Source organism: Python bivittatus, unplaced genomic scaffold (genome assembly GCF_059951505.1).
Source record: "Python bivittatus isolate LINGU-HERP-01145 unplaced genomic scaffold, Pbiv_v1 ctg000570_np1212, whole genome shotgun sequence".
Classification (NCBI taxonomy): domain Eukaryota; kingdom Metazoa; phylum Chordata; class Lepidosauria; order Squamata; family Pythonidae; genus Python; species Python bivittatus.
In genome coordinates, this window is record NW_028277097.1 from 13351282 (window position 1) to 13362783 (window position 11502).

At 41.3% G+C, this 11502-nt stretch overlaps 1 protein-coding gene across 1 annotated transcript; it reads left to right on the top strand.

Annotated features, from left to right (window-relative positions):
* Positions 1-957: 957 nt before the first annotated feature.
* On the top strand, positions 958-9238 carry STARD6 (StAR related lipid transfer domain containing 6). The gene is made up of 6 exons (XM_025170818.2): positions 958-1047; positions 2028-2077; positions 5593-5719; positions 7417-7534; positions 8689-8782; positions 9082-9238. The coding sequence occupies exons 1-6, from the start codon at positions 958-960 to the stop codon at positions 9236-9238; spliced, it is 636 nt and encodes a 211-aa protein (XP_025026586.2).
* Positions 9239-11502: the final 2264 nt, after the last annotated feature.

Genomic DNA, 11502 nt, shown 5'->3' on the forward strand with positions numbered 1-11502 from the left:
GTTCTGCTGAAATGATCCTTGGGGTCAAACGCTGCAGACACAGAGCTCATGCAGGCTAGATCCCTATAAGGGAACAACTGGGTGGAGCAGAAACTTTCGGGGTGCTACTGACCTTCCCTGTGCAAACCTTTGGAAATAAAACGCAATTAGAAAGTGAGCATTGTGACCTGACATTTAGGAAGAAACAAGTTTTATGTTTCTTATTGATTGACCCACCACTCTGATATACCACCGGAATATGTTTCTATAAGGACTAGATTTAATAAGACGGATCTAGGTTTACATTAGTAGATTTAATACATGCTAAAGGATTAATAGATTTAAAGATATGTTAAAAGGTTGAACTAGATTTATATTAATATAATATGGATCCCTTTTTCCCTTTCGGTTTTAGTTCACTTTACACATTCCTTTCGACTGTGTAACCACTGTATTTTAATTCTGGACTACATTTTTGGTTGTTGTGTTTCATATATAAAACAAGACTTATTGCTTGCCTGAGGGCATCGGCCTTTGAAGATTAAGTTATGAATGATCTTCTCTGCTTCTTAAGTTCCAGGTTTTGTTTTATTCTGTTTCGCTTTTTGATTTCCTGAAAGTAGGATGCAGTCTTGTGGAAATGAGAGAGAATGTTAGGAAGTCATTTTTGGATGAGTTCCCAATAGTCCCCAAACTGGCACACTCCAGATGTGTCGAGACTGCAAACTCCCAGAATTCCCAAGTTGGCCACCTTGATTGGGGAATTCTGGGAATTGCTGCCTCAGTTCCCTCCAGAGAACATCAGGTTGGAGAAGCCTGTCCCGGTTCAACATTTGTTTGCGCTGTTGCACACCTTGTGCTTAAATACTTTGAATAGAAGTACTTTGAAGCCGGGGTGGGATTTCTTATTTTTATCTCCTGCTGTTGTGATACCCCATGCCACTGAAATAAAGCCTGCTTTGGTGTCTTCCCAGATAGATGGATTATAAGAAAGATGCTGAGGACGTCTCCGCGAAAGTTTTTTTCTATCTCCATGATACGGAAGGGTGGAAAGTGGTAAAATCTACAGTAAGAAAATGTCATATGTTTGCCTTGTTTGAACAAGTTCTCTCTTGCAAATAAAACAAAAAAGAAGTTAGAGCACAGGGATACCCTGATAGGCAGGAGATAATTAATTGTAAGAAAATCCAGAAAGCTTTGTTCAGTCTGTAACTTGGGGCAAACAGGCAATTGAAAGAAGAGGTGCCTGGAGTTGTAATGCACAATTTCTGGAATCTCACTGATTCCTCATATCCAGCATATCTATTTATTTAGGAATACGTCTCCTTGCAGTATATACAGTCTCGCTAGTAGGAATAAATATTTATGGCAGTGTTTCTAACCTTGGCCCCTTTAAGATACATGGACTTCAACTCCCAGAACTCCCCAGCCAGCCATGCTACCTTATAATCTTCAACTGGCTGAAGATATGGTGGGTTCATTTAGGATACAGTGTATTATTTGAACCTGGCAATTGGGTTAATTCAGTAAGCCATAGTTCAGATAACTCCGAATTAGCAGTGTCAAAGTAAGCTTTAGAAAGAAGCTTGGGTAAAAATGTTAGAGATAAGAATGCGTTGAATGCATATAAATTCTGTTCGATCTGCGACAGCAAGGCTATAGTTAATCCGTGTGCCCTGCAGTTGATACAATCAGTGGTATCATTTGAATGGCAGGTCCCCAAATTTTGCTTTTTTTTATCGCTTTGGTGGGACTGATGGTGCTTTAAATGGCGAACTGGGTACCTTAAGTCTTACGGAACAACCCCATTTCTCCAGTTTTTCAAGATTCTAAAGTAGTGTTTTTCAACTTTAGCAACTTTAAGATGTGTGGACTTTGATTCCCAGAATTCCCCAGCCAGCATGGCTGGCTGGGGAATTCTGGGAGTTGAAGTCCACGCATCTTAAAGTTGCTAACGTTGAGAAACACTGCTTTATACAATGAAAAATTAAATGGATATTGCAAAAAGACAGACAGTTAATTCCTGTTCTCTTTCTTTTCCACCTGAGAAACATATGGATGTCCTGGCCAAACCTTCAACAGAATTTCCAGGCACCTTGTAAGTATAGCTTTTCCTTTCCATGCATTCGCTTACCCGCAAGAGCTGTGAAAAGCAACACGCAAAAGGAGAGGCTTCTCCATTCTAGGCATGACTGAAGAAGGCTGCATTCACGTGCAGACACAGAATGACAGGATAATACTTGCATTAACGAGCTCCGGTTTGGCATCTTACTCAGCTGAGGAGTCAGATATCCCGTGAAAGTAAAGATGGCATAATATGGGCAGAAATGTATCTGTTCTCTTTCAGTTTGATACCCTTTGTTATAAGACCGCTGTAAGGATTGCTTGAAGCCAATCCCTGCAAATAGCATTTCTTGCATTGCTGTGTACTAAAAACTCGTATTTCTCCAAACAAGTTCTGCGGAGAAAACACTTCAGTGTCTTCAGATGAGACAAGGAGGAGAATCCCTGCAGGAGCTTCGAATCTTGCCCCTCATGGCCCAACAGTGAAGCAACATGCATAGCAAGGAGTTTTATTCTGTTCAATAACAGTGGATAGGTTGGCCTCTGGCTGTAATGAAGATGAGCTGGTCTTGATTTGAACGCATACAGAAGCAGGCTTTCTATCGGACAGCCGGAAGGGTGCTCGTGAAGATAGCTGCGTCTGATGAACTGATTTCCTGTATACCTCATAGGGCTGTGCAGTGATCCACGTTCAAAAGGTGATCGAGGGTACCTGTGGGTGGTCTGCTGACACCTCCTTAAATCAAAGGTGTGTTTTCATCTGCATGTGAATTGTGTGTGAGCCTAGGAAAAGATGTAGCCTCTTTAAAGTGTGACATGCCCTGCTCTGAATCACCCTTCAGCTGGAACAACTTCAGCACCGTAATATCTAATACAAATGCTTTTCAGATCATCTTACAACAAGCAAACAAGGTGGCCATTACTTTATTTTTATTTCCAAGATTTTTTTCTTAAATGTTGGCTGAACTTGGTGTCCCAGGATAGAAAAGAGAGAGAGAGAGAGAGGAGGGTTCAGTTAATCATTGACATTTCCAGCAACCTTATCTAATATCGTTAGCTAACTGGGAAGAGGGCCAGAGGATCTGCTTTGATTCAGAAGGCTGCAGGTTCAATTCCTGGCACAGAATAATTCTGGTCTCAAATCCTTCCTGTCAGTGTTGCTAATGACCTTTGATCAAAAGGAAAAATCAGGATGCAGCAGCTTCCTTTATGAACATTTATAAATTACTTCTTTAATGGAGGACCTTTCAGCCTGGCAGATTTTGCAGAACAATGGGTACCAATGGGTACCACTCTCCTTGGTCTTAAGGCAGCAAGGCCAGAATCCTGGGGGTTTCATAGTTGTGTTGGGATCATGTGAAGAGAATCCAGGGGCATTCATGGGTGGGTGGGGGGGTCAGATTCAGATTCACAGTTTAATACGGTCTAAGACCAGTAAAAGAAGTCAGGATGGTGGCTGTGAGCCCAGAACTGAAACTCCATCCCCCTTTTACATGTATTGTACATGAAAAAGGGGTGGAGTTTATAGCCACCATCTTGACTTTTTGATTCGGCCCCAGGGTGAAATCCACCCTATATTCCTAGTTCTCCCAACACAAACAAAATAAGGAAGGACTAGCATTTTGGAGCTGGTATGTTTAGCTTCCCTCTTTTTGGAATCCAGGAAAGAAAAGATTTGTTGTGGGAAGAAAAAAAATAACAATGCCCCTTTTTATCATTTACCCTGTTTGGACTTAGAAGAGCATTGCTCTTTCATTCCATGCCCATAAATAATAATAATAATAATAATAATAATAATAATAATAATAATAATAATTATTATTATTTTGTTCTTGTTCCTTGGTAACAAGTACAGTGGTGACTGTAAGGTTGTTTTGACAAAATGCAATGATATTTGGCAAAGAGTGAAAATAATAATAATGATGATGATGGTGATGATGCTGCTGCTGAAACAATTGACCATTTGATCAGTGGCTGCAGCAAAGTTTCACAAACTGACTACAAGCAGAGTCTTGACTGAGTTGCCAAAATTATTCATTGGAAACTTTGCCAGAGGTTTGGATTTGAATGTAGCAAGAACCACTGGGACCACAAGTTGAGAAGGTTTTAGAGTGGGTTAAGATCTTTAACTTTAGTATCCAAACAGACAGGCACCTTGTTCATAATACACCTGATATAACAGTCATTGAAAAGAAGAAAGTCTGGTTCACTGATGTTACTATACCAGGTGATGCTAGGCTTGAGGAAAAGCAACTGGAAAAAATTACAAAATACCGGGTCTTGCAGATTGAAGTTGTATGCTTATGGAAAAAGAAATCTGCTGTTACAGGTAGCTCTTGCTTAATGACCACATTAGGGACTGTAAAATTGGTCGTTAGCTGGGGTGGTCATTAAGTGAGTCACCACTTGACCAGACCTGATTTTATGACCATTTTTACGGTAGTTGTTAAGCAAATCATGGTGGTTGTTAAGCGAATCCAGCTTCCCCAGTGGACATTTTTTGCCAGAATTCACTTAATGACCGCATGAGTCGCTTAATGACCATTGTAAAAGTCACAAATTACAATCACATGACTGTGGGGGGGGTGCGATAGTTTGCGACAGTTGTAACTACGAGACAAGTCGTAAAACACTTTTTTCCAAGGCTGTCATATTTTCAAACCATCATTAAATGAATGGCTGTTAGGCGAGGACTACCTGTATAACAATTGTGATTGGAGCCCTTGGGGCAATACCTAAAGGACTTCTTTGATATTTGGAAATTTTGAATTTATCAGACCTGAATACCCTAATTTTATAAAAAACCACCCTGCTTAGAACTGCCTATATTCTTAGACACTACCTTAATAATTCTTAGGTCCTTGGTTAGGATTTGAATTATTAAGATTCCACCATTCTTAGACTGTGAATCTAATTGGAGATTACATCATCATTATTCATCATCATCATCATAGATAAGAAAGACAAAAAAGTCTGGATAGTGGACATTGCAATACCTGGACAGAAAAGAAAGAATTGGAGAAAATCACAAAATATAAAGACTTGCAAATAGAAGTAGAATGATTACAGCAAAAGAAAGCAAAGATAGTTCCAATAGTTATTAGGTGCCTTAAGTGCAATCCCAAAACATCTGGAGCACCACTTGAAGGCCATCGGCATTGACAAAATCACCATCAGTCAATTGCAAAAGGCAGCTTTACTTGGAACAGCTTCCATCCTGTGACGATACCTTTAACACCATCAAACAGCAACATCTGCCTCTCCCAGGTCGTTTGGAAAGACTCTATAGATGGATAAAAAGCCAAATCCAGTCTAAACATCTGGCTGACTGTGTGACCAACCGTAATAATAATAATAATTTTATTTATTCAATTTATATGCCTCCCAACTCCCAGCAACTCTCCCTCTAACAGAAGGGGCATAAAAAAATCCAACAATACTTTCTTCCCAACTGCAATTTATCCAAGTAGGACTTGGGAGGATTTTTCCTGACAGGTGCATTGCAGTCGTCATCAGTATATCAATTAACACTGAAATACTTGTTTCCAGATACCGGACTGAAGTGTTACTGGACATCCCGTCTGACAAATTACTCCCTTTTATTTACCTGCCTGAGTATCGCAGCAAGTGGGACAAAACATTACAGTCATACAAACTCATAGAAGCAATTGACCAGGTGATTCAGTGAGATAAGGGAGAGCCTCTGCGTGCTGCAATTTAGGTCTACCTCTTTTTCACAGGATAGATGTTTCTAGGGGAACTGAAATGTAAGACAACAATTAGGAGGCTTTGACTGGGGTGTAGTTTGAGGATCTGGATGGTGAACCAGTGGTAGGCTTCTGTTAGCCCTTCAAGGTAGTCCAGATGAGAAGCACAACCAGGAGTACTAGTTCTTTGTTGTAAGGTTACAGAAACAGAATCTTGCAAGACTGAAAGTATTTCTCCCCTCCTATCCTTTTACTCTCCAGAAAACCTGGGAGGGTCCACTCTGTGGGCTGAGATATTTTTTGCTTGATGGATGTCTAGTCTGCAGCTCTTCCTCCTGTTTTCCAAGCTCATTCCCACATACCATTACAGCTTCCATAAAATTACATGTGCCAACAGCTTTCAGCTTGCAAGGAAAGGATGCACTCTAGGACAAAGTAGAAAACCAAAGCTGCAATTAAGCATCGTCAAAAAGCATGATGTGTTTGGTTTTGGCTTAACATGCTCTGTGGGTCCATCTAGCTAGAATCTATTTATCAAACAACAGTTTAAAAAATTGTGGCTTAGTGTGATGAGGGTCTATTTTCTTCCACCTTGTGATTGCAGAGCATAATTGGCTGTTTCATAAACATCATCTATACACTATCAAGTTGCAGGAAAAAACTCAATTTGCCCATGGTCACACAACATGCACCAGCTGTTTAGACCTAATAGCTGTTTAGACCTAATAGCTACCATTATGATCCTGGAAAGCCTTCTCCTTCTCCTTTTTGGATAGTGTAGTGCAGTGTTTCTCACCCTTGGCAACTTTAAGATTGTGGACTTCAACTCCCAGAATTTCCCAGCCAGCATGCTGGCTGGGGAATTCTGGGAGTTGAAGCCCACACATCTTAAAGTTGCCAAGGTTGAAAAACACTGGTGTAGTGTGTTGTGGAAACCAAGCCCATTTGTTAGTTTAGATTCAGTGTTTTATGTAAATACCCATATAAATATGGATTAATTCAATAACCAAGTTAGGCATGTGTAGACACAGCCAATGAGCTTGGTCCAAAGACAGAGAATTGTTTCTGAAAGTGCAAGAATGGTTCTTGGAATGAATCATGGAAACCTTTGCTAAGTGAACCTGCTGTATCTAAAAACATGGTTTTGGGCTCAAATGATCTGCTTCAGGGCCATCTAATGTTTGGAAACATCAAGCAATATTTCTCTTCTGCAAAACAGATTTGTGGAGTGGGTGATTAGTAGGAAACAGGATGTAGAAATGTAAAGTTCTCCACAAATTAATGGCAGGGCATATTCTCTATAGGCAAAATTCAGCCCCCACCAACACCTCTTATTTAGTGGCTGGTTCCTGGAAAGGATTTATTCAATTAAGAGTTGCAATGAATTGTTTTTAAGTCAATTATATGTAGTGCATTAATTTATTCAGTGAAGAATTGCAGTGAATAGTGTTTAAATCACTCACTGGTAGTTCCTCCATGCACAAAAACATCAGCCTGACTTTACAGATCTACTTTTTAAGCAAGGTCCATTGATGGGCAATAATGCTTCAAGCCATAGTATTTGATAGTTAGATTTACACGTTTCTTTTTCTAAGCTGACAACCTACCTGTTTTAATTTGCTAGGCAACATTTTCATTTGTGGACTTTTTTATCATTAAATCATAGGACACTTTCATTTATCAGAGTATTACCCACAGTTATGGCTTTGGACTGATTTCACCAAGAGATTTTGTCTACGTGCTGCATTTAAAAAACTATAATGGAAATTTAATGACAACGAACTGTAAGTAATTGTTTACGGGGAGAAGATAAAAACTATGTGTGCACGTGTGTGAATACACAAATGTGCAGGAAAGAGAAACCTATGCAATTAATTTAACAATTAATTCCTCTTTGCCCCAGTAAAACAATGTCCCTACAAACTATTATGTAATCTTCAGCTGCTGAAGATATGGTGGGTTCATTTAGGATACAGTGTATTATTTGAACTTGGCAATTGGGTTAATTCAGTAAGCCATAGTTCAGATAACTCTGAATTAGCAGTGTCAAAGTAAGCCTTAGAAAGAAGCTTGGGTAAAAATGTTAGAGATAAGAATGTGTTGAATGCATATAAACTCTGTTCGCTCTGAGACAGCAAGGCTATAGTTAATCTGTGTTCCCTGCCTGTAGACTGCAGTTGATACAGTCAGTGATATCATTTGAGTGGCAGGTCCCCAAATTTTGTTTTTTTTTTATTGCTGATGGTGCTTTAAGTGGTGAACTGGATACCTTAACTCCTACAGAACCACCCCATTTCTCCAGTCTTTCAAGATTCTAAAGCAGTGTTTTTCCACCTCAGCAACTTTAAGATGTGTGGACTTCAATTCCCAATACCCATGCTGGCTGGGAGTTCTGGGATTTGAAGTCCACACCTCTTAAGGTTGCTAAAGTTGAGAAGTACTATGGCTGGTGTGGGTCTTCCGGGCTGTGTGGCCGTGGTCTTAAAGTTTTGTTTCCTAACGTTTCTGAAGATGCCGGTCACAGGTGCTGGCGAAACGTTAGGAAACAAAACTTCAAGACCACGGCCACACAGCCCGGAAGACCCACACCAGCCATCGTATGCTGGCCGTGAAAGCCGTTGACAATACATTGAGAAGTACTGTTCTAAAGGGGGAAATGTCTTAAGAAATCAATTTCACCTCTTAAACTGTCCCATTTATTTATAACCACGGTCTATGGTTTAGAGGAGAATTTCTCAACCTCGCCAACTTGAAGCTGTATGGACTTCAACTCCCAGAATTCCCCAGCCAGCATGAGTTTAAGTCCATACAGCTTCAAGTTGGCGAGGTTGAGAAAAACTGCTTTAGAGAAATCTGATTTCATATTTGGACTGCTTTCAGATTCATACAGCTTGACCATTGGAACAGATTTTAAAATTCCCTTTGTTCTTTCTTATAGCTGTCAGTGTGAATCATCCAGATGTCCCTCCAACTCAAGCTTATGTTCGGGGTACTACTTTCTCTTCTGGCTATGCCTGTATTCCACTACCAGAGTAAGCATTTTGAGAGCCTCAACTGCAGAAACATCTATTACTGGGAGAACATTTAACCTGAAAGCTGGAAGTACTCTACATGAACTTGACTGTGTTGGTTCTCCTGCAGTGCCAAATGACGGTTTGATATTGCCTGAATGAGTGCATGTTACTCCCGTCTTTCTGCGCTCATTTTTAAAGAGTTAGTTGGAGGTCTTGAAGAAAGCAGAGACTTGCAAATCCATAGTTGGTCCAAGTGCTGCAAGCCAAGATGGTGGGTTTTCTCAGGACTCTGATAAAATGCTGTTCTTCTCTTTCAGGAATCCAGAGCAAAGCAAATTTATGGCAATCATCCAGGTGGACTTGGGAGGTGTGCTAAAGCCTTCAGTGATTGATTCTGTTATGCCCATGAACCTCATAAACTTCGTGACAGATTGCAAAGCTGGATTTAAGATGCTAAAGGAAAGAGAGACGTAAAAACCTGCCAGAGGGTACAAGAAAGCTTGTCTGCAACACACAGCAGGCCCCTGAGTTTGGTCTAACGTCAAGAAGAGATCGGCAAGCTTTTTGTGTTTGAGAACTTCACTCAACATTTTGGGGGGGAGAAGACAATATGGGCAGGTTAATGATGATAGTGATGCAAAATAGAGAGGCCCAGGTGAGGTGAGAGTTTTGTTTCTTTCCCCCTTGCCTTCCCCTTCCCTCCCTCCATATTTTCTTCTTAGCCCCATTTCGCTTGTTGGAGGGTTTTGTGTCAGTTTGTGTGTGTTTCCAGTCTCAGGATGGCAGGGAGCCATGCAGCTGGTCTTTAGCAGTTGTGGTCAGTAGCAGCTTCAGAGATCAGAAAAAGAGGTTGGGTCCGTCATGCAATTTCCTCAGGTTGCCCATCCCTGACATAAAGGGTTAAAGGAACTATGTTCAGTGGACTTATCATGGACTTGATAAGCATTGCCAGAAGGCCAAGGCTAAAATTCCAGCCCATCAACTATTCCATGTCCCAAACCGCCAGGATGAATATTTTTATTTACAGTGTTGCTTTTAGAGTTTGTGAAGCCTTTTGCATTTTCAATATATCTGCATCAAAAATGTGACCTGTATATGGACAGTCCCCTACTTATGAATGGGTTATGTTCTGAGAGGCTGTTCGTAAGTCCGTTTTGTTCGTAAGTCCAACAAGCGAGGAAAACATGCACCTTACAAAAGCAGCATTGACGTAGGCACTTGCCACAATGGCGTAGGCCAGTGTTGTCCAAACTTGGCCACTTTAAGATGAGTGGACTTCAACTTCCAGAATTCCCCAGCCAGCCATGCTGGCTGGGGATTTCTGGAAGTTGAAGTCCACTCATCTTAAAGTGGCCAAGTTTGGACAACACTGGCGTAGGCGCTTGCGAAGATGGTGTGGACTCATCCTCTGTACTTTTTTCCACCTTCCTGAAGAAGTGGTCCAGTGAACCTAGGGTGGTAGTCTTCCTCTTCTCCTCATAAATGATGCTGTAGCACTGGATTGCATCCTGGACAGCTGCAGACGCCTTGGTGAAGCACTCCATGTTAGGGTCCTGCATCTCAAACAGCGATAGCGCTTTCTCAATTAAGCTGAACCCCTCTGCCATCAGCTTGGTCTGGAACTCTTATTTTCTTCAATATCTCCATCTTCATGAGCATCATAATGGATATTGCTTCTTCACATCACCCCCTCCCCTTCAGGACTCTCGTGCTTAATTGCAGGCATTTGCAGTCTACAATTTGCAGTTGCCACACCCCAAACGCAACCGACCATGCAAGAAGTCAGGACCGGAAGTCAGGAGATGTTGGGGAAGGGTTAGTTTGTGGCGTGCTTTCTCCTGACTTCCAGCCCAACTTCCGGTTCCAACTTCCGGGTCCATCTTGTTTGTATTGGCCGAAGTTCGCAACTTGAAAGTTCGTAGGTAGAGAACCTTCTGTATAGTATACAGTATAAGGTTTTTGACTCATTTAATTGGGTTCTCTTCATGTAGTTTTAGGACGTGTAGAAACAGATCACCTTTTAGGTCATATTGATGCAGAAACCGTGAAAATTCAAAAGGCTTCACAAACTTTGTATTTACCAGATGTGTATCTCACCTTAACTTTGTACAACTCAAAGCAGCATACATAATGCTCCCTCTTCCTATTTTCCTGACAACCACCACCCTGCGAAGTAGGTTGGGCTGAGAAAGAGGGCTGGCTCAGTCACGCAGCCACCTCCCATCCCTTAGGGAAGACTGGAATTCAGGGTCTCCCAGTTTCTAACCCAGCACCTTCAGCACTACACCAAACTGAGTTTTGGCAAAGAAGCTCACAAAATGGAAATTGAGTATTTTCACAGGGCCCAAATCTTTATTACAACCGTGCCTGGGAGACTCACAACCCTCTCTCTTCTAAAAGATTCTGATGTGATCCTTTAATAGGGCTGTGCAGTTCTTCAATGGAAAGAGAGTATCACCAGCTCTTTAAAGCAGCTGTGTCTTTCTCAGGATCTTGGCTACCCTTTGCAGCCACAGTGTAGTCACAGGAAAAGATGCATTTGGTATGCATCCATGCCTGCTCTGGAACACCTTTTGCCCTCTGAATACAAAATGCAGCAGAGTGTGACCCCTTCAGACTCACAAAGCAAGCTGCATTTCAGCAGCTGCTCCCCCACGAAGGTTTTATCTGACACACATTGTTAGCAGGCTGTCTCTAAAATGGCATTCAGAAACCCACTTTAAATAAAAGTGAATTAA

Excerpts from the sequence above, each read along its gene's own strand:
- STARD6 (XM_025170818.2), top strand. The coding sequence starts at position 958 with ATGGATTATAAGAAAGATGCTGAGGACGTCTCCGCGAAAGTTTTTTTC. Across the intron at positions 2,078-5,592 it reads ACAGAATTTCCAGGCACCTT|ATACCGGACTGAAGTGTTAC; the intron begins GTAAGTATAGCT and ends ACTTGTTTCCAG. Across the intron at positions 7,535-8,688 it reads AAATTTAATGACAACGAACT|CTGTCAGTGTGAATCATCCA; the intron begins GTAAGTAATTGT and ends TCTTTCTTATAG.